Raw genomic sequence first — 19977 nt, 5'->3', positions numbered from 1 at the left:
AAGTAAAACTATTCAGTTATTTATTTTTTTTATATTCTGCAATCTATACCCACGATTCGTTCCGTGTCTACGGCTGTAAATGTCAGCAAATTTAGACGAAAGGGAAAATATTCCCATCATTTATGACGAAAGGAATGCTGGGTTCTGAGTCAGTTAAACACACTGGGAAGAATGGCCCTCCTCCCAGAGAAGTTTTTATTAACCCCTAGGCTCAAACCACTCACCACCGTATTAACTTGGTGGTAGTTGTAACATTAAGGAGCATTTCGACCTCAAAGGTCACTTAGAGCTCACACCGCATTAAGGTAAATTAGCGAGGGGAATTATTCAAGAGAGGAATATCGTTGTACCTAGCATAAGCAGCCTGACTAATCAGGTAGTAAAAAAAAATAAAAAAAAGGCATTGTCAAGGACTGGGCCTCAGGAACAACGATACTAGGAACCATCCAGAGGTAAACTGCAGGTAAAACAACATACATCTCTGTATGCACCCTGCCTATGTAAAAAAAAAAAAGAGAGAGAGAGATATCCTGAAGACTTAGATGACTGAAGGCGAAAATGATTGATCTCTGGCTAAGGAGGAGGCGTTGAAAACTATGTGGAAAGTATCTACAGAGAACCAATGTCCAATACACCGAAGATAAAAGTTAAGACACTTGTGCAACATCTGGTTATCTTTATTGTAGACGTTTCGCCATCCAGTGGCTTTATCAATACAAATTCAAGGCCATAATTAGAAAACAGAAGAACTACATAAAAAGATGAGGTAATCAGGGACTGATGAGGTATTCAGGGACTGATTACCTCATCTTTTGTATATAGTTCTTCTGTTTTCTAATTATGTCCTAGAATCTGTATTGATAAAGCCACTGGATGGCGAAACGTCTACAATAAAGATAACCAGATGTTGCACAAGTGTCTTAACTTTCATCTTGTCGGTATTGTATAACCTGTCTTGCACGCCGAAGATACGCAGAGAACCAGTGTATAACACAATCCAGTGGAAGGTGGTTGGGCAAATAAAGAGTCATATGGGGAGAGCCACAAGTATGCAAAGGAAGCCTTTATTTGGAATGCAGAGCTGGTAGTAGAGCAATTCAGACGAGGACCTGGTAGTGGAGCAATTCAGAAGAGGACCTGGTAGTAGAGCAGCTCAAACGAGGACCTGGTAATAGAGCCAGTAGATCAGGTTGAAGGCCAGGAAGAACAACGGGAAGACTGCTCGACTTGTTTGGTCAATCTTCTTGGCCAGGTTAGCTTGCTGGAGCCAGGTCAGGGGCGTGCAGATGAGCCCACCGCCACTCACCACGCCCGCGCCATCAACGCTTTCGTCGTGAGACGTTCTTGACTTTAACTGCAAGATAAACAGAAAAGGAGATTTATCAAGTTTTTAAAACAATGATAGTAAAGCAGAAGGCTCTACCATTGTTTTCAAAACTACCACTACTTCCTCATCTCCCTCTCTTGTTTCCGTCCTTGTTCCGCTCGCTTATACATACTGGCTACCTCACTCTTTTTTCTGTTAATGTGGCTTTGTAAATGGTTCAAGTCGGACCGAAACGTCGTCGTAAGCTCCTCTCTCCTATGTGCGGGTTATTTGTGTATTGTTCCAGTCACAGTATTGTGACTTTTTGTTCTTAGATGGTGTTAGAAACAGGTGTTGGTTGTGAACAGATGGTGTTGGTTATGGACAGATGGTGTTGTTATGAACAGATGGTGACGGTTGTGAACAGATGGTGTTGGTTGTGAGCAGATGGTGTTGGTTATGAACAGATGGTGTTGGTTATGAACAGATGGTGTTGGTTATGAACAGATGGTGTTGGTTTTGAGCAGATGGTGTTCTCAGTACTAGTCACTCCGTCTTCTACTCCAGACTTCAGTGACAATTTTCAAGAGACATTTTCCTGCATTTAAAGACATTTGCATGTGTGAGACATTTACAGTGAATTTCTTGTGTACTCTAAGCTTTGTGTAGACTCAGTGTTTCTTTGACTAATTATTTTTGCGATATTTTTCAGTGTTATCGCTCATCTCATACATTTTTTTTATCTGTGTTTTTTTTTATGCTACTCTCTGTCTGTAGTAAGTATTATTCTGTAGTGTACCAGTCAGTCACTCCGTGTGAAGTAATTCATTTTTTTTTATCTTGTATTCTTTTAGCATTGTATTCTCCAGTATTTGTCATTGTAGTTCATGCAGTGATATCCACCCCAGTATACCAAATTATCCATTTATTTCTATGTGTGTCTTTTTTTCGTACACCAGCAGTGTCTCATTCCCTGATCTTTTCGCAGACTTGTGTACCATTATTTTTGACAGCAATTTTTGTCGTATCAGTCACAGCAAGATTTTGTTGTAAGAATATATAAAAAAATGAATAAGTGAATATGTTGTGTGTGCCCCGCCACTTGTAAGTGTTGTGTGCCCCGCCACTTGTAAGTGTTGTGTGCCCCGCCACTTGTAAGTGTTGTGTGCCCCGCCACTTGTAAGTGTTGTGTGCCCCGCCACTTGTAAGTGTTGTGTGCCCCACCACTTGTAAGTGTTGTGTGCCCTGCCACTTGTAAGTGTTGTGTGCCCCGCCACTTGTAAGTGTTGTGTGCCCCGCCACTTGTAAGTGTTGTGTGCCCCGCCACTTGTAAGTGTTGTGTGCCCCGCCACTTGTAAGTGTTGTGTGCCCTGCCACTTGTAAGTGTTGTGTGCCCCGCCACTTGTAAGTGTTGTGTGCCCCGCCACTTGTAAGTGTTGTGTGCCCCGCCACTTGTAAGTGTTGTGTGCTCCGCCACTTGTAAGTGTTGTGTGCCCCGCCACTTGTAAGTGTTGTGTGCCCCGCCACTTGTAAGTGTTGTGTGCCCCGCCACTTGTAAGTGTTGTGTGCCCCGCCACTTGTAAGTGTTGTGTGCCCCGCCACTTGTAAGTGTTGTGTGCCCCGCCACTTGTAAGTGTTGTGTGCCCCGCCACTTGTAAGTGTTGTGTGCCCCGCCACTTGTAAGTGTTGTGTGCCCCGCCACTTGTAAGTGTTGTGTGCCCCGCCACTTGTAAGTGTTGTGTGCCCTGCCACTTGTAAGTGTTGTGTGCCCCGCTACTTGTAAGTGTTGTGTGCCCCACCACTTGTAAGTGTTGTGTGCCCCGCCACTTGTAAGTGTTGAGTGGACCGCCACTTGTAAGTGTCGTGTGCTCTGGCACTTGTAAGTGTTGTGTGCCCTGCCACTTGTAAGTGATGTGTACCCCGCCACTTGTAAGTGTTGTGTGCCCCGCCACTTGTAAGTGATGTGTGCTCTGCCACTTATAAGTGTTGTATGCCCTGCCACTTGTAAGTGTTGTGTGCCCCGCCACTTGTAAGTGTTGTGTGCCCCGCCACTTGTAAGTGTTGTGTGCCCCGCCACTTGTAAGTGTTGTGTGCCCTGCCACTTGTAAGTGTTGTGTGCCCTGCCACTTGTAAGTGTTGTGTGCCCCGCCACTTGTAAGTGTTGTGTGCCCCGCCACTTGTAAGTGTTGTGTGCCCTGCCACTTGTAAGTGTTGTGTGCCCCGCCACTTGTAAGTGTTGTGTGCCCCGCCACTTGTAAGTGTTGTGTGCCCCGCCACTTGTAAGTGTTGTGTGCCCCGCCACTTGTAAGTGTTGTGTGCCCCGCCACTTGTAAGTGTTGTGTGCCCCGCCACTTGTAAGTGTTGTGTGCCCTGCCACTTGTAAGTGTTGTGTGCCCCGCCACTTGTAAGTGTTGTGTGCCCCGCCACTTGTAAGTGTTGTGTGCCCCGCCACTTGTAAGTGTTGTGTGCCCCGCCACTTGTAAGTGTTGTGTGCCCCGCCACTTGTAAGTGTTGTGTGCCCCGCCACTTGTAAGTGTTGTGTGCCCCGCCACTTGTAAGTGTTGTGTGCCCCGCCACTTGTAAGTGTTGTGTGCCCCGCCACTTGTAAGTGTTGTGTGCCCCGCCACTTGTAAGTGTTGTGTGCCCCTCCACTTGTAAGTGTTGTGTGCCCCGCCACTTGTAAGTGTTGTGTGCCCCGCCACTTGTAAGTGTTGTGTGCCCCGCCACTTGTAAGTGTTGTGTGCCCCGCCACTTGTAAGTGTTGTGTGCCCCGCCACTTGTAAGTGTTGTGTGCCCCGCCACTTGTAAGTGTTGTGTGCCCCGCCACTTGTAAGTGTTGTGTGCCCCGCCACTTGTAAGTGTTGTGTGCCCTGCCACTTGTAAGTGTTGTGTGCCCCGCCACTTGTAAGTGTTGTGTGCCCCGCCACTTGTAAGTGTTGTGTGTCCCGCCACTTGTAAGTGTTGTGTGCCCCGCCACTTGTAAGTGTTGTGTGCCCCGCCACTTGTAAGTGTTGTGTGCCCCGCCACTTGTAAGTGTTGTGTGCCCCGCCACTTGTAAGTGTTGTGTGCCCCGCCACTTGTAAGTGTTGTGTGCCCTGCCACTTGTAAGTGTTGTGTGCCCCGCCACTTGTAAGTGTTGTGTGCCCCGCCACTTGTAAGTGTTGTGTGCCCCGCCACTTGTAAGTGTTGTGTGCTCCGCCACTTGTAAGTGTTGTGTGCCCCGCCACTTGTAAGTGTTGTGTGCCCCGCCACTTGTAAGTGTTGTGTGCCCCGCCACTTGTAAGTGTTGTGTGCCCCGCCACTTGTAAGTGTTGTGTGCCCCGCCACTTGTAAGTGTTGTGTGCCCCGCCACTTGTAAGTGTTGTGTGCCCCGCCACTTGTAAGTGTTGTGTGCCCCGCCACTTGTAAGTGTTGTGTGCCCCGCCACTTGTAAGTGTTGTGTGCCCCGCCACTTGTAAGTGTTGTGTGCCCCGCCACTTGTAAGTGTTGTGTGCCCTGCCACTTGTAAGTGTTGTGTGCCCCGCCACTTGTAAGTGTTGTGTGCCCCGCCACTTGTAAGTGTTGTGTGCCCCGCCACTTGTAAGTGTTGTGTGTCCCGCCACTTGTAAGTGTCGTGTGCCCTGCCACTTGTAAGTGTTGTGTGCCCCGCCACTTGTAAGTGTTGTGTGCCCCGCCACTTGTAAGTGTTGTGTGCCCCGCCACTTGTAAGTGTTGTGTGCCCCGCCACTTGTAAGTGTTGTGTGCCCCGCCACTTGTAAGTGTTGTGTGCCCCGCCACTTGTAAGTGTTGTGTGCCCCGCCACTTGTAAGTGTTGTGTGCCCCGCCACTTGTAAGTGTTGTGTGCCCCGCCACTTGTAAGTGTTGTGTGCCCTGCCACTTGTAAGTGTTGTGTGCCCCGCCACTTGTAAGTGTTGTGTGCCCCGCCACTTGTAAGTGTTGTGTGCCCTGCCACTTGTAAGTGTTGTGTGCCCTGCCACTTGTAAGTGTTGTGTGCCCCGCCACTTGTAAGTGTTGTGTGCCCCGCCACTTGTAAGTGTTGTGTGCCCCGCCATTTGTAAGTGTTGTGTGCCCCGCCACTTGTAAGTGTTGTGTGCCCCGCCACTTGTAAGTGTTGTGTGCCCTGCCACTTGTAAGTGTTGTGTGCCCCGCCACTTGTAAGTGTTGTGTGCCCCGCCACTTGTAAGTGTTGTGTGCCCCGCCACTTGTAAGTGTTGTGTGCCCCGCCACTTGTAAGTGTTGTGTGCCCCGCCACTTGTAAGTGTTGTGTGCCCCGCCACTTGTAAGTGTTGTGTGCCCCGCCACTTGTAAGTGTTGTGTGCCCCGCCACTTGTAAGTGTTGTGTGCCCCGCCACTTGTAAGTGTTGTGTGCCCCGCCACTTGTAAGTGTTGTGTGCCCCTCCACTTGTAAGTGTTGTGTGCCCCGCCACTTGTAAGTGTTGTGTGCCCCGCCACTTGTAAGTGTTGTGTGCCCCGCCACTTGTAAGTGTTGTGTGCCCCGCCACTTGTAAGTGTTGTGTGCCCCGCCACTTGTAAGTGTTGTGTGCCCCGCCACTTGTAAGTGTTGTGTGCCCCGCCACTTGTAAGTGTTGTGTGCCCCGCCACTTGTAAGTGTTGTGTGCCCTGCCACTTGTAAGTGTTGTGTGCCCCGCCACTTGTAAGTGTTGTGTGCCCCGCCACTTGTAAGTGTTGTGTGTCCCGCCACTTGTAAGTGTTGTGTGCCCCGCCACTTGTAAGTGTTGTGTGCCCCGCCACTTGTAAGTGTTGTGTGCCCCGCCACTTGTAAGTGTTGTGTGCCCCGCCACTTGTAAGTGTTGTGTGCCCCGCCACTTGTAAGTGTTGTGTGCCCCGCCACTTGTAAGTGTTGTGTGCCCTGCCACTTGTAAGTGTTGTGTGTCCCGCCACTTGTAAGTGTTGTGTGCCCCGCCACTTGTAAGTGTTGTGTGCCCCGCCACTTGTAAGTGTTGTGTGCCCCGCCACTTGTAAGTGCTACACTTCCAGTTTTGTTTCTTGTTTTATTTTTATTCATATTTTTCATATTTCTTTGAACAAATTCACTCTTAGTGTAATTTCAATTTCTTTTTTAACGTAAAGTGTTTTCTTTACTCTGAGTAAATTGTTTTGTCTAATTTACAATTAAGAGTTAAAGTGTTCAGTCAGTTTTTCTTCATATTTTTATTTTATTATTTAACCAACATTTTCCCAGAGTAACTTTATTACTGCATTGATTATTTCTGCACCTTATTTTGTTGCACTTGTTCTGCAGTGAATTATTTTGTTACACTTGTTCTGTAGTGAATTATTTTGTTGCACTTGTTCTGCAGTGAATTATTTTGTTGCACTTGTTCTGCAGTGAATTATTTTGTTGCACTTGTTCTGTAGTGAATTATTTTGTTGCACTTGTTCTGCAGTGAATTATTTTGTTACACTTGTTCTGTAGTGAATTATTTTGTTACACTTGTTCTGCAGTGAATTATTTTGTTGCACTTGTTCTGCAGTGAATTATTTTGTTGCACTTGTTCTGCAGTGAATTATTTTGTTGCACTTGTTCTGCAGTGAATTATTTTGTTGCACTTGTTCTGCAGTGAATTATTTTGTTGCACTTGTTCTGCAGTGAATTATTTTGTTGCACTTGTTCTGCAGTGAATTATTTTCTTTTATTGTTATTTTTATGCATTATTATTCTCAGTTCATTATTGTTTGAGTCTTGTTTTTCATTTTATTATTTTTCCTCATGTTGTCTTTGTATTATATTTTAATTTTGTTTATGCATTCTTAGAAAATATTTAGTGATTTTATTTTATACTTTTTATATTCAATTACAATTTTATTAGTTAATTCCTTTATTAGCAAGAGTACAGACAGCTCATTTTGCATTTAATTCAGTCTCCAGTAACATTTTTACTTGTAAATTTCAATGTAATTTTTTTTTATCTTGTCCAGCAGTCCTTTACATTGAGTTGTCCTTCCTCTTGCAGTGTATCTTAGACATTTTTTATTACTTCTGCAGAATTAGTTACATCTCTTTTATTTTAATTTTAACATTTTATATCATTTTTATTGTTCATTATTTTTGCCTTATTTGTTCTCGTGCAACTTCTTTGCCATTATGTCTCACATACCCTCAAGTGATACTTTAGTGAATGTCGACACTCAGACCTCTCAGGTTACTGCTGCTTCTGTCATCAGTCCTCACAGTTCCTTATGGACTGACAGACCGACCCAGACACTGAGACACTATTTTACTCGTGATTCCCTTGATGCGTTACCTTTATTCAATGGCCATGTACATAGTCTTGAAGCATGGTTTACTGCCATTCGTTCTCGTGTTAATGCTCTAGTTGAAGGTCCTCCTTCTGAGGAAAGTCTTATCAGATTTGCGAAAGAAGCTCTTCATCGGTCCCCTGCTGCTGTTCACGTTGTTGATCTCCTTGATATGCGAGACTTCAGGAATCTTACTAAGTGGTCATAATATGAGGAACTGATTCGTTCTTTCCTTGTACCAATAAAAACAGCTGATCCATATGTCGTTCTTAGGGAACTAGTGAATGCTACACCCATGACTAATGAATCGTTGAGTGCATTTGCTGTTAGATTAGACAAACTTTTATTATCATTTATCAATGCTGTCCAGTCCTCAGCTTTTGTTCCTGATGAGGATAAACCATCCACAGCATCGTTTGCTAAAATAGCAGCTTTTGGAGCAATCAAAGAACTAATGCCGCTTGCTTCCGTGTGTTTATGAGGCTAATCCCCCAACTGTGACGATGGAACCCCTTACAGCCCTAAATCATGTACGTTCCTTGTGCCCCCAGGGTACTTTCCCATGTATCAAAAGTAATTTCACACCTATGCCTCAGTCTCCACCACCTTTTGCGCCACAGCGACAAATCGTGGTCGTCAACCATCTCAGCGACCACCAAGGACCAGTGTACAGAGTCATTATAAACCTCGTAGTATTCATAGTACATTCAGTAACCATAGTCAGCGGACTTGTTACAATTGTGGTTTCCGTGGCCATATTGCAATTAATTGTCCTGATAGTCACCCTAAGAGGCGTCGTGCTGATGATGAGTACCAGTCAAATCTTCCCTACTGTACTTATCATAGAATACATGGACATGACACATCTGAGTGCAATGCTCTCTACAACCTTCAGTACTCTAGGTCTTTCCGTGGCCGTTCCAACCGCAGAACCCGTAGAGGAAACAGACATCGTGGTTCTCAAAATAACCAGAACCAGGCTCATTCTTCCAATTCGGGGGAATTCGAGCGCCCCACCCAAACCGTCCCATGGTGACAGTAGGTGATAATGAGTACGCCATCCCCGTTCACAATTCCTTTGAAGCCTTAAGCACTCTAGAGAATGACAATCCTGCTGATGATGTTGCTTCACATGTCTCTGAAGTGATTGATTTTGGGGATGAAGTGGAACAAATCTTTTCTGATGACAATCCACCTTTCTGTTTGCACATAACTTCCAATGCAACCATAGGTCCTATAGTGCAAGCATCTGTTCATAATGCGCCCGTTCATTTGTTCATGGACTCTGGTGTGCAAGTCAATATTATCAGGTCTAGTTTATTTAGGGATAAGCAGTTACGACATGTCCTTCTCGTAGAACCGACTCATGTGTCCTCCCTTAGTGGAGTAGCTGGTTCTCACCTGCGTGTCCGAGGTCGGACTTCCCTAACTTTTTCTATCCAAGGTAGAGACTTCACTGCTTCCTTCCTTGTTGTCGACCAGATTACTTTCCCTGGTGACCTTCTACTTGGATTTGCTTCCATGCGAGACTTATGCATTGTGCTCGACCCTTATCGATGGCATGCCCAAATTGATGACTTGATCGTACCATTTTGGGGTTACCAGCTTGGATCCGAGATCTGCCATACTGCAGCAGAGTACGACATTCGAATTAAGTCCTTACAGGCCAGTGCATTTTCCAGTAGCATACCCAAGCGGTCAGGCACTGATGATCCTGTCATTCCTGTCTGTGTTCCTGCAACTTCAGACTTGCAAGATAGTGTCCAGTTACCTCAAGTGTCCGAGGACGCTCTGACTACCTTGAGTGCTGAGCCTATCCCTGCAATGTCTGCTAGTTCAAGTAGTAGTTTCTCCACAGGGGACGCCTTGTCGGAAAACGATTACTTGCAACTAGTAATGCCATCTCTTGTTGATGTCACATGCCGTCTGCAGAAAGACGTTTCTGTCGCAGCTAGTGCCCTCACTAGAGTGTCTGTTGTTGTTCCGTGTTCCAGATGGTGATAACGTCCTAGTTGACAGTGATTCCTGCAAAGTAAAAGGTCTATTTGTTGAACCATCCTTACATGTTGTAAGAGATAGTAAGATCCATTTCTTCCTAGCTAACACTTCTGGTCACAGTGTTCGTCTCAGAGCAAATACCAATCTTGTTGACCTTGTTCACTATCCTTACCCTGTTCAGGTAGAGGATGAGTTGTCACCTGACCAGTGGGTCGGTGCTATTTCTACCGGGGAGACCTCATCCACTTCACTGGATCAATCTGTTCCACCAGTTGAGAAGAAAGACATAGCTCCCACTGACTTCCCAGATGAAGTCAAGCGTTTGTTGACTCTGTTGAACAAACGTCGTAAAGCCATTGCCTTACCAGGTGAGAAGATGGGTATAACGAACTTATTGTCCCATCGTATTCCACTTGAACCTGGTACTAGACCTATCTATATACCTGCATACAGAATGCCTCATTCACAAGTTGCTGTCGCAGAATTATCAATCAAATGCTTGATGATGGAGTTATTGCACCTAGCAATTCACCTTGGAATGCACCCTTGATCCTAGTACCTAAGAAGGATGGTACTTGGCGCCCAGTGATTGACTTTAGGAAGTTAAATGCGAAAACTATTCCAGATCGCTTTCCACTCCCTGTACTGGGTGATCTTTTACGTAACATCAGAGATAACAAAGTCTTTTCAACCCTGGATTTGTTACAAGGGTTTTGGCAAGTCCCTCTTCACGAGGACAGCCAAGAGCTAACTGCATTCTCCACTCCTACAGGTCATTATCACCTCCTCCGTATGGCGTTTGGATTACGATCCTCCCCTATCACGTTCTCAAGGCTCATGACTAATATCTTTAGAGGTCTCATAGGTAATGCACTTATGGTGTACTTAGATGACGTAATCGTCATCTCTAAAGACGTGGATACACACTTGAAAAGACTTGATATAGTACTTGGTAAGCTTGAAGAAGCCAATTTAAAGATCAAACTGTCTAAATGTCAATTTTTCAGATCAGAAATTAAGTTTCTTGGTCACGTAGTCACTCCTAGAGGGGTTACGACTGACCGAAGTAAAGTAACTGCAGTACTAAATTTTCCAACACCCAAAACTGCTGATGCCGTAAGATCCTTTGTGGGCTTAGCAGGTTTTTAGAGATCTTTCATTGCCAATTTTTCTTCCATAGCTGCTCCTCTAACTGAGTTGCTTAAGAAAGATGCTCCTTTTGTTTGGACCTTCCGTCAAGAAAGAGCATTCCAAACTTTAAAAGAAAAGCTAACATCTGCTCCAATTTTGAAATTTCCAGATTTTTCTAAGCCCTTCTATCTGACAACTGATGCTAGTTCTACTGGCATAGGTGCCGTACTAGCTCAGAAGACCAATGGCAAGTACAACGCAGTTGCATTTGCTAGCCGAGTCCTTACGAAGGCTGAAGGTAATTATACAGTAACTGAGCAAGAAGCTTTAGCAATAGTATGGTCTTTAAAGCACTTCTGAGACATTATTTATCAGTACTCTGTTCATGTCTTGACAGACCACGCTCCACTGATACCTTTATTCCAGAACAAACAACCTACTGGAAGGTTAGCCAGATGGACCTTGACTATCCAAGAGTTCAATCCCACCTTTGAACACTTACCTGGCAAGTCAAATGTAGTCGCAGATGCCTTATCGCGACATGTTAGTATAGTAACTGCAAACCCTCCATTTAGTGCTGAAGAGGTAAAGAATGCTCAACGAACAGATCCCATGTGGTCTGGTGTGATTCGATTCCTGCTCCAGGAAGATCTTATTCTGACTGTGAAGCCACCAGCACCCATCAGTGACTTTGTCATGAACCAAGAATTACTGTATCGAACAGCCGAGTTGGGTACTCCTAGCAGAAGAGTTTACCAGTTAGTAATTCCACAGTCACTAGTGAATGTAGCCTTACAGCTAGTTCACGATGTACCAGGTGTTGTGCACCCTGGTATGGATCGTTCAGTAAAACAAGCCAGATTGAAATACTTTTGGCCTCGTATGGCAACTGATATTTCTGAGTATGTTAAGAAATGTAGTGTCTGCATGCAACATAAAGGTAATGCTAATGGTCCTAATCCAATCCAAGTGTATCCAACCACTAGCGAACCTTGGGAAAGAGTTGCGCTAATTTCCAGTGTTCCCTCCAAGGCAACAAACATCTGTGTGTTATGGTAGACCATTTCACCAGATAATGTGAGTTAGTTCCTATTGCAGATAAGACTGCCGAGAGTAGCTAAAGCATTTAAAGAACGCATTATCTGCAGGCATACCACCCCTAAGTCCCTAGTAACAGATAATGGTGGTGAATTCTGTAATGAGATTCTTGAATTGTGCACCTTGTACAAGATCTCTAAATCCACCATTGTTCCTCATCATCCTGCCAGCAATGGGTTAGCGGAACGTACCAATAAGAAAGTACTTGATGTCTTGAGAGCCACTATCAATCCCAACAGTGAAACTTGGGATGAAGTTATACCTGATGTGCAGTGTGCTATAAATTCTGTTTACAATGTTTCTATAGGTGACACTCCACATTATGCATTGTATGGTGTAGATAAACGTTTGCCTTATGAGTTGTTATATTCTAATCCGAAACCAAATTACAACCCTGATGATTTCATAGCAACTCGTACCAGCTTAGCTCAAAGTGTTTTTAGAATCCGTGAAACACTTCATAAATCAACAGCAGAATTTACAAGTCGAAAACACTCGAGCAAAGACATCCAAAATCAAAGTAGGTTCGAGAGTTATGCTGACTAACTTTAACAAAACGTCTGCAATGCCTAAGCTTGATCAAAAGTTTGTTGGTCCTTATCGAGTAGTTGAACATATCACTGGTAATAAGTATAAGGTTAGAGAAATTAGTACTGGTCAGTATAAAGAATCGCATTTAGATCATATGAAGTTAGTATGTGATGATAATGATGTTCCAACCCAGACTAATGTGACAGTCTCTGACAATCCTCCTGATCCTGTACTCTCTACATCTGATACTCAGTCAGACGATCAACCTGAATGTCGTTATTCCCTACGTACACGACAGGTATTGAGAAATCCTCAAGTATCATTTGTAACTACCAATTCAGATTTGCCTCAAATACAGCATGAGTTAGCCAGTGCAACAGAGTTTGATCCTCCCAGAGATGACACCCATTCTGCATATATCAATCTCACCCTAGCAGAGTTGGGGTTAAATATGAATAACCTGTATAGATGAATAATTACAGTATCAACTTATCAGTATTCAAGAATTTTTTTGTGTGTGTTCACGTTCTCTCCGAATTCTGAGTTAACAGTCTAGATTTGAGTGCACCGAATCTGCCTTTCTGTTAAACACTTCTTTCTTTGTATATATTCCTTCCTCAGAATCCGTAGATCACATGAATACAGATCGATCGATCAAATTTTTTTTATCACTTCTATTGTGTAATCCCAACATTGAGTTTCATTCGATGAGTTGTGCTATATTATACCTTGTATTGCATTACAGTTTCAGTTACATAAGCTTCCATTCCAATATTCTACTTATGTATGTTATAATGTTCAATTGTTGTGTACTTTGACATTGTATAGAATCAGCCCAAGCCGTACACCTGCCGTCTCTAGATGTATTAGTTGTATGTCGGGACGACATACGTTAGCGTCGCCGAGCTCTCAGTAGTAGTACCAGTTCCTAGTAACCAGTTACCAGTAACCAGTGTACCAGTATTTGACTCACTACCAACCGTCTCTGCGTGAATCACTGACTGTATTCATATTGCTGCTGACCATAGCAGGATTTCAAACACCCCCTCACCCATAGGCACTGTGAGTCAGTCAAGATAGGGAGCAGAGAGAGGCAGGTCGGCTGTTGGTGCCTTCCCATACTTTCCGTTATATTATACATACTACCAGCCTACGTGAGTATTCTGAACAGATGGTGTTGGTTATGAACAAATAATGCCACATGTCACTGACATTTACTTTTACCTATTAGCAAAAAGATAAAGTGCTTGTTTAAGCTGAAGGTTTAATTAAAACATTAAAACACATGTGTTCTGTAGCTTTGTTGTGGCGATGCTGGTGGTTATTTTGGTGGTGCTGCTGGTGGTGATGCTGGTGGTGATACTGTTGGTGATGCTGGTGGTGATGCTGGTGGTAGAGATAGTTCGGAAATAATATGCAGGTAGGGGTAGTGGCGGTGGTGGTGTTAATGACGGTGGTAATAATAATTCATTAATAGGTATATGCGAGTGGTGGTAGAGGTAGGTGTGGGGATGGTGGTGACAGTGGTTACAACCCCCCACTTGTGCGTGTTGGTGAGCAGTTGTAAAAACAAATCACACATTTTCGTGAGTGGGAAGCACTGGCTGTGAATATGACGTGCCTATCATGGGCCAGTAGATCTACTGGATCATGCATGTTGACCATATCTAACCAAGATATGACAGAAAGTACTCGTTTGAAACCAGCACTTCGGGAAGTGTTGAAATAGGTTGGACAGGTACATGTGTGGGAGTGGCTGAGGTGATGGGACAGAATACAGGTAAAAATGACACAGGAATGAACGCTTCCTAGCAAGGCTGAGGGACTGATCACCTCAGACTACTTCATGTTTTCCAGACTTTTGGAATTATTCTCTGTATTAGATTGATAGTCACTAGTTGGCGAAGCGTCTCCACAGTAAAGATGCCCAGGTGATGCACATGTCTTTTATTTATCTACTTGTCGGTTTTAAAAACATTATTATGAAGCGTTGATTAGGTTAGGCTAGATATGCAAGCTGGTTAGATTACGTTAGATATATATGTTTACCAGTACCTCTGTCACATACTTATATAGCAGATAACGACTCACCCTGAGCGTATAGTGTGGGTAGATGGCTTGGGAGGGGATGGAGCAGAGGAGTCTGCGTCTGTGTCTGCCCAGATAGTTGACCAATGTGAACTCCAACAGTGCCAGGAACACGAAGGCGGTGCACGAGGCCATCCAGATGTCCAGCGCCTTTACGTACGACACTAAAAAAAAAAGACAGTCGATGAATCAGACCCATGTGCAATACATGGTTATCTTTATTTTGAAGACGTCTCGCCAACTAACTTATATTTAAATTCAATACAGCAGAGGGTTATGCTGTACAATGCGATCCTTTGTTCACAACGAATCGCCTGCACAGTGAATTTCAAGTTCCGAACAGATCAACTTAAAGAGAGGATGAGCAGAGAGAGAGAGAGAGAGAGAGAGAGAGAGAGAGAGAGAGAGAGAGAGAGAGAGAGAGAGAGAGAGAGAGAGAGAGTAGTGACTTGAAGAGTCAGGTCAATGAAGGATTGCATTATACTGCATTTGTCTCTTTTTACATTGTGTTGATGTATTATACCATTTCTCTCCACAGATTATACGCGGACGAACCGTGGAAGATGAGGTAATCAATCCCTCATCAACTTATCGGTGTGGTATGATATTAATGTAATAATGCAAAAAAAAAAAAAAAAAAAAAAAACAGGAACACTAACACTGGTCGCCACTATATGTTGCAGCAGGTAAAGTGTTGGTCAAATTAGCGACAATATGTTACATAAATGGACACAACGACAAATAATGAGAAGCGTTATCAAGCCAGCACCAAGAAAACAAATGATGATAATATATTTGTCAGGAACAAAGTCCTGAGACGGGACTTTTTCAATTGGTGACCCGTCACTGGCTCTCGAAGGTACAGGGACACAGAGAGTATGACAACGAAGTGAGGTACGGAGGAGGGGGATAATCACGATTCTTGGTAGTTGTAGCAGAAGAGTAGAGGGAGTAGTAGTAGTAGTAGTAATAGTACAGAAGTATCAATACTGACAACAGTCGTAGCAGCGGAAGTGCTTTGTTATAGTTAGGAGATGGCGTGGTGTAACGGTTCAATGAAGTCTTGGTAACAAGAGCACAAGATTGGAGTTACACAGCAGTAGGCCTACTGGCCCAGGCAAGGTAGGTCCAACTACTCCACACCCTCTTATGTACTACCTGTCCAACCTAGTTTTAATTAAAACCTATCCGAAGCTCTCACATCCCTGACTTCCTGGGCGTCTGTTCTGCTCCTCTGTTGCTGAGTCAGCGCTTTCCTATATACTTTCCAAATCTGAATTAACATTTCAGACATGACAGATGACGAGGCTGCCTTGCACAACAGGATCTGGAATGGAGACAAATGCTGCTTCCAGGCATCACTGCATTTCAACAAGTAGCTGGTGGTTATCCTGGTCCAAGGAAAAGAAAGATAAGCTTAGCTCCTTGGATCAAGAGCCCCTCACAAACATCAAAGCACCTACATAAAGGGCTCACATCAACGGTAAAAATGAGTGCTACAGTCGTTCACATGCACAGTAAGGCTGAGCGCTATAGTCGTTCACATTCACAATAAAGATGATCGCTACAGTCGTTCGCATGCACGGTAAAGATGATCGCTATAGTCGTTCAGATGCACTGTAATGATCGTTGCAGTCGTTCAGATGGACGGTAAAAGTGATCGCTACATTCATGAGTTCATTACCTTTGTAAATTGTGAGTTCATTACCTTTGTAAATTGTGAATTCATTACCTCTGTAACTTGCTCAGCTATCAAAACTTTGAGGCCCAGTCCCTGGACCCATTATGTACCTCTGTAATCTTTTGACTACCGCCCACAGGATGGGTATGGGGTGCATAATAAACATATTAAACTAACTAACTGCATTCATTCAGGTTCACGGATAACCTCTCACAGGATACTCCCGCACTGCTGTACAACCAGAAAGGTCCAGAGGCTCACTCAGGCAATGCTGATACAATTTACCTCTTTCATGTCCCCAGTACGAGCGAGTAACACAGGGTTTAATATCCGCTCTTCCCAGTGTCTCCGACCGTACGCCGGGACAACCCTTTCTTGTGTATCTCCGTATCTTATATTGCTTAGCGCTTCTTTTTTTTTATAATAATAATAATAATAATAATAATCCGTATCTTATATATCTCAGGCAAAGAAGGATTATCGTATACAACTTGAGATACCAGGAAATACACAACAGTGATATTCTTGCGTCTATTTGATGGATATAAGACGCACAGTTTGATTTAATTTGATTATCAGAGGATAAATATCCATAATGCACCATCGTTTTAGACCTAAAGTTATTATACATTTACCATCAGAACCATTGTACAAAATTCTGGGAATGTAAAATATTTGTATATTTTCATTATTATTATTTAAATAGTTCAAAGTGAGTGACAAGCTGTTTTAATATTGTCCGCCATTGATACAAGTTTGAAATCGATCAGAAGGGCATACTCCAGTAACTGATATACTTCCAAAGATTCCAAATTTATTAACGGGTTTAGAAAAATTTAGCTTTTTCACCTACTCGGACTAAACTTATGGGTTATCATCCTTCATCATCAATTATATTTTGAAGCCAATCAGAAGAAGCATTCTTTAGTTACTGAATAAAAATAAATATGACTATTTATTCAGTGAAATTGGCAGACTTACTTATGCCACTCAGTGGCAACGTGAGCTTTATGTTCAGGAAATTTTCACAATATTGGTGAAAATTTGAAGCCAGGTAGATAAGTCTTTAGTTATGTCAGGTTCCAACGATTCAATTCCTTTTTCACTATTTTCGTGGATTATCAAATTTGCTTGCACGCCAATGAAACGTAACAGGTACTATCCTGGCTTTAGGTACGTAGGTATAATGTTTGTCAGGAAACAGGACTAGTGTTTCCTGATGCGGGTTTGAGTCATATGATGACCCACAGCTGGAGTTTTTGGTCATCTGACCGAGGCCTTCAGCTGGCTTACCGGTCCTCCTCTTTAAAAATCATGGTTAAATACTGAAGGCGTTAAAAGTAAATTAAAAAATATTTAACGGGAAAAGAAATTTCACACTGTTTTACGCATTAAATGGTCAAATCTGCACCTACACGTTTGAATTTCACTCTCCAGTGTCGTCGTATTTTTAACACCTTTTTCGAGCATTTGAAGCTGTGCCTCTGAGGATTTTAGAAGTTATCTGAACCATTCCAGGATGCTGGGAATGGGTTATGAGCGAATTAAAATAAAAAGGTTGAAGGAAGACAAAAAGTTAAAAGAGAAAAGAAAAAATCAGGCATCCTCTTCCAAGTCCCCCTTCGAGGATACCTAATAATTCTCGTCTGATACAGCAGCACCATTAAGAAATAAAGATACCGAAATATTGCGTCTGTGTCCACAAGTTATCTACTTATCGATTGTATACCATTAATGCCCACCTGCAGGTATCTTATCCCTGAAGGCAGAAGACTCGGAGCAGACGGTGAGGAGGGTTGTGACCCCCAGGGTGACGCGAGGAGCTATAGCGTCTACATCAAGCCAGAAGCTGACCCACGACACCACCACGATCAGGGAGGTGGGCAGGTAGGACTGTACCAGGTGGTAGCCTAAGTTACGTTGCAGCTCAAACACAGCTTCCAGGCAACTGTAGTTACCTGGAGAGAAGTAGGTGTTAGGCAAGTGTTGAGCGGAGGGAGGGACAATGAGGGCGAGAAAGACATATAAAGGACTAGTGGAAAATGTACACGAATACATACGCAAAAACGAAGAAACACTGCATCAGGCTTGAGGGTCTAACTCACATCCAACCAGGTACCTGCGAAACCTGTTTAAGCTATCCAAAGCATTCGCCTCATTGATACTACCTGGGAGTTTGCTCTACTCATCTATAACTCAGATGCCATCAGTACCTCCCTATATCTTTTCTAAATTTTCCCAAATTGAATTCATTGCTGAGAGTCCTATCTTGGTTAGATATTTTCAACACGCAGTTTATATCCTCTATTTATTTCTATTTTCCACTTGTGTACTTCAATAATATCTCCCCTATTTCTATTCCTTACCAGAGAGTGCAAGTTCAGTGCCTTCAGCTTCTTAGGAAAGATTACTTATGTAGTGAATCAACTTGCTTATCCATCTCTATATTTTTTTCAATACATTTAAATCCAACGTCTACCATGGACAACAGGACTAAACAGCATAATCTAAAAGAGGCCTTATCAAAGATTTCTATTATATTTCTTGATATGAAACCAATAATTCTGTTAGCTTTATTGCGTATACTTATTCACTGTTGTCTTAGCTATAAATTTCTGCCAACCAGAACTCCTAAATCTTTTTCGCGTTCACTTTGACTACGATTTATAGTATTCAGCTTACAGATGCTATAATTATTTTCTCTTCCTCGGATTCTTACACTTGTCTGCACTGAATTGCATCTGCCACTTCGACTACATCAACCTATCCAAGTCATCTTGCAGCTTTCTAGTGTCATCAGAAATTTCTAAGAGCCTATTTTAGTGTCGTCGGCAAACTTAATGCCGTTATTTATTTATTCAATTTCTTAGAACACCTTTATTCAAGACGTTTCGGTCCTGGGACGTTGAGTTTAAAATACATGAAGATTATGAGGGAAGACAGGCTGTGTATTCGAAGCAATAGAGGTTCCAGACCAAAACATCATCAGTAAAGGTGTGTATTCATGTCTTCACTTCAGTTTGTCTGAGTCATTTACCTTCTTACCACAATAGACTCACCAATATGGAAGGACAGGGCACATGTGTCCATTCTGATGCTCTTCACTTGGAACTGTGGTAGCTGGAGGCCCCGGTACATCTTGACGGGGTCGTGCTCGTACCACACCAGCTCCAGCTCTCGAGTGGTCTTGGCAACTGCCAACAAACACAGTGTAAATACACAGGTAAGCAAATACACGCAAATAATGTTCGCAAAATTTTTTTTTTGTTTCGTTTGATTAAGAGTCCAAAGCTAAGTTTTTAAAAGACTAGCATGCTAGGCTTTTATTGAGGAAATAGAATAGGCTAACGCAACCTAGTTGATACACAAATAACCTGCACATAAAAGAGAGAAGCTTACGACGACGTTTCGGTCCGACTTGGACCATTGACAAAGTCACACTAACCAGAGGTTTAGGTTAGGTAAGGTTCGTCAGGAAACAGGACAAATGTTTCCTGACGCGGGTCTTAGTCAGATGATGACCCGCCTTTGGAGCTTTTGGTCATCTGACCGAGGCCTTCCGCTGGCTTACCGGTCCACCCCTTTAAAAATTATGATCATTTATAACCATTTTTCACTAACCAGAGGTGGAGCAGGACGGTTATATATAGGCAGGAAGAGGTGGTGGTAGTAGTAGTAGTAGTAGTAGCACAAGAGTTGTATATAATACCGACAAGATGAAATTAAGACACATGCACAACACCCGGGCATCCCCATCATAGACGTTTCGCCATCCATCCAGCCACTGGATGGCGAAACGTCCACAACAAAGACAACCAGATGCCGCACATGTGTCTCAATTTCATCAGTAGTTGTAGTAGTAGTAGAAGAAGAAGAGGTAGTA

At 43.4% G+C, this 19977-nt stretch overlaps 1 protein-coding gene across 2 annotated transcripts in view; it reads right to left on the bottom strand.

The window, feature by feature from the left end:
• Window positions 1–943: 943 nt before the first annotated feature.
• Window positions 944–19977, bottom strand: part of LOC128692006 (glycine receptor subunit alpha-2) — a 32762-nt gene continuing 13728 nt past the window's right edge. Inside the window, exons 7-10 of one of the 2 annotated variants that reach the window (XM_070085122.1) lie at window positions 19154–19288; window positions 17837–18052; window positions 14417–14577; window positions 944–1354 (exon numbers count right to left, since the gene is read on the bottom strand). In XM_070085122.1, the coding sequence (XP_069941223.1) occupies window positions 1154–1354; window positions 14417–14577; window positions 17837–18052; window positions 19154–19288 (713 nt within the window). In that variant the 3' untranslated portion in view covers window positions 944–1153. Of the gene's footprint in view, window positions 1355–13502; window positions 13712–14416; window positions 14578–17836; window positions 18053–19153; window positions 19289–19977 lie in introns of those variants that run through there. The other variant, XM_070085123.1, reaches the window with a different exon arrangement.

Source organism: Cherax quadricarinatus, chromosome 15 (assembly GCF_038502225.1).
Source record: "Cherax quadricarinatus isolate ZL_2023a chromosome 15, ASM3850222v1, whole genome shotgun sequence".
Taxonomy (NCBI): Eukaryota; Metazoa; Arthropoda; class Malacostraca; order Decapoda; family Parastacidae; genus Cherax; species Cherax quadricarinatus.
The sequence above is the reverse complement of the archived record's forward strand: the minus strand, read 5'-3'. Positions and strand labels throughout refer to the sequence as shown.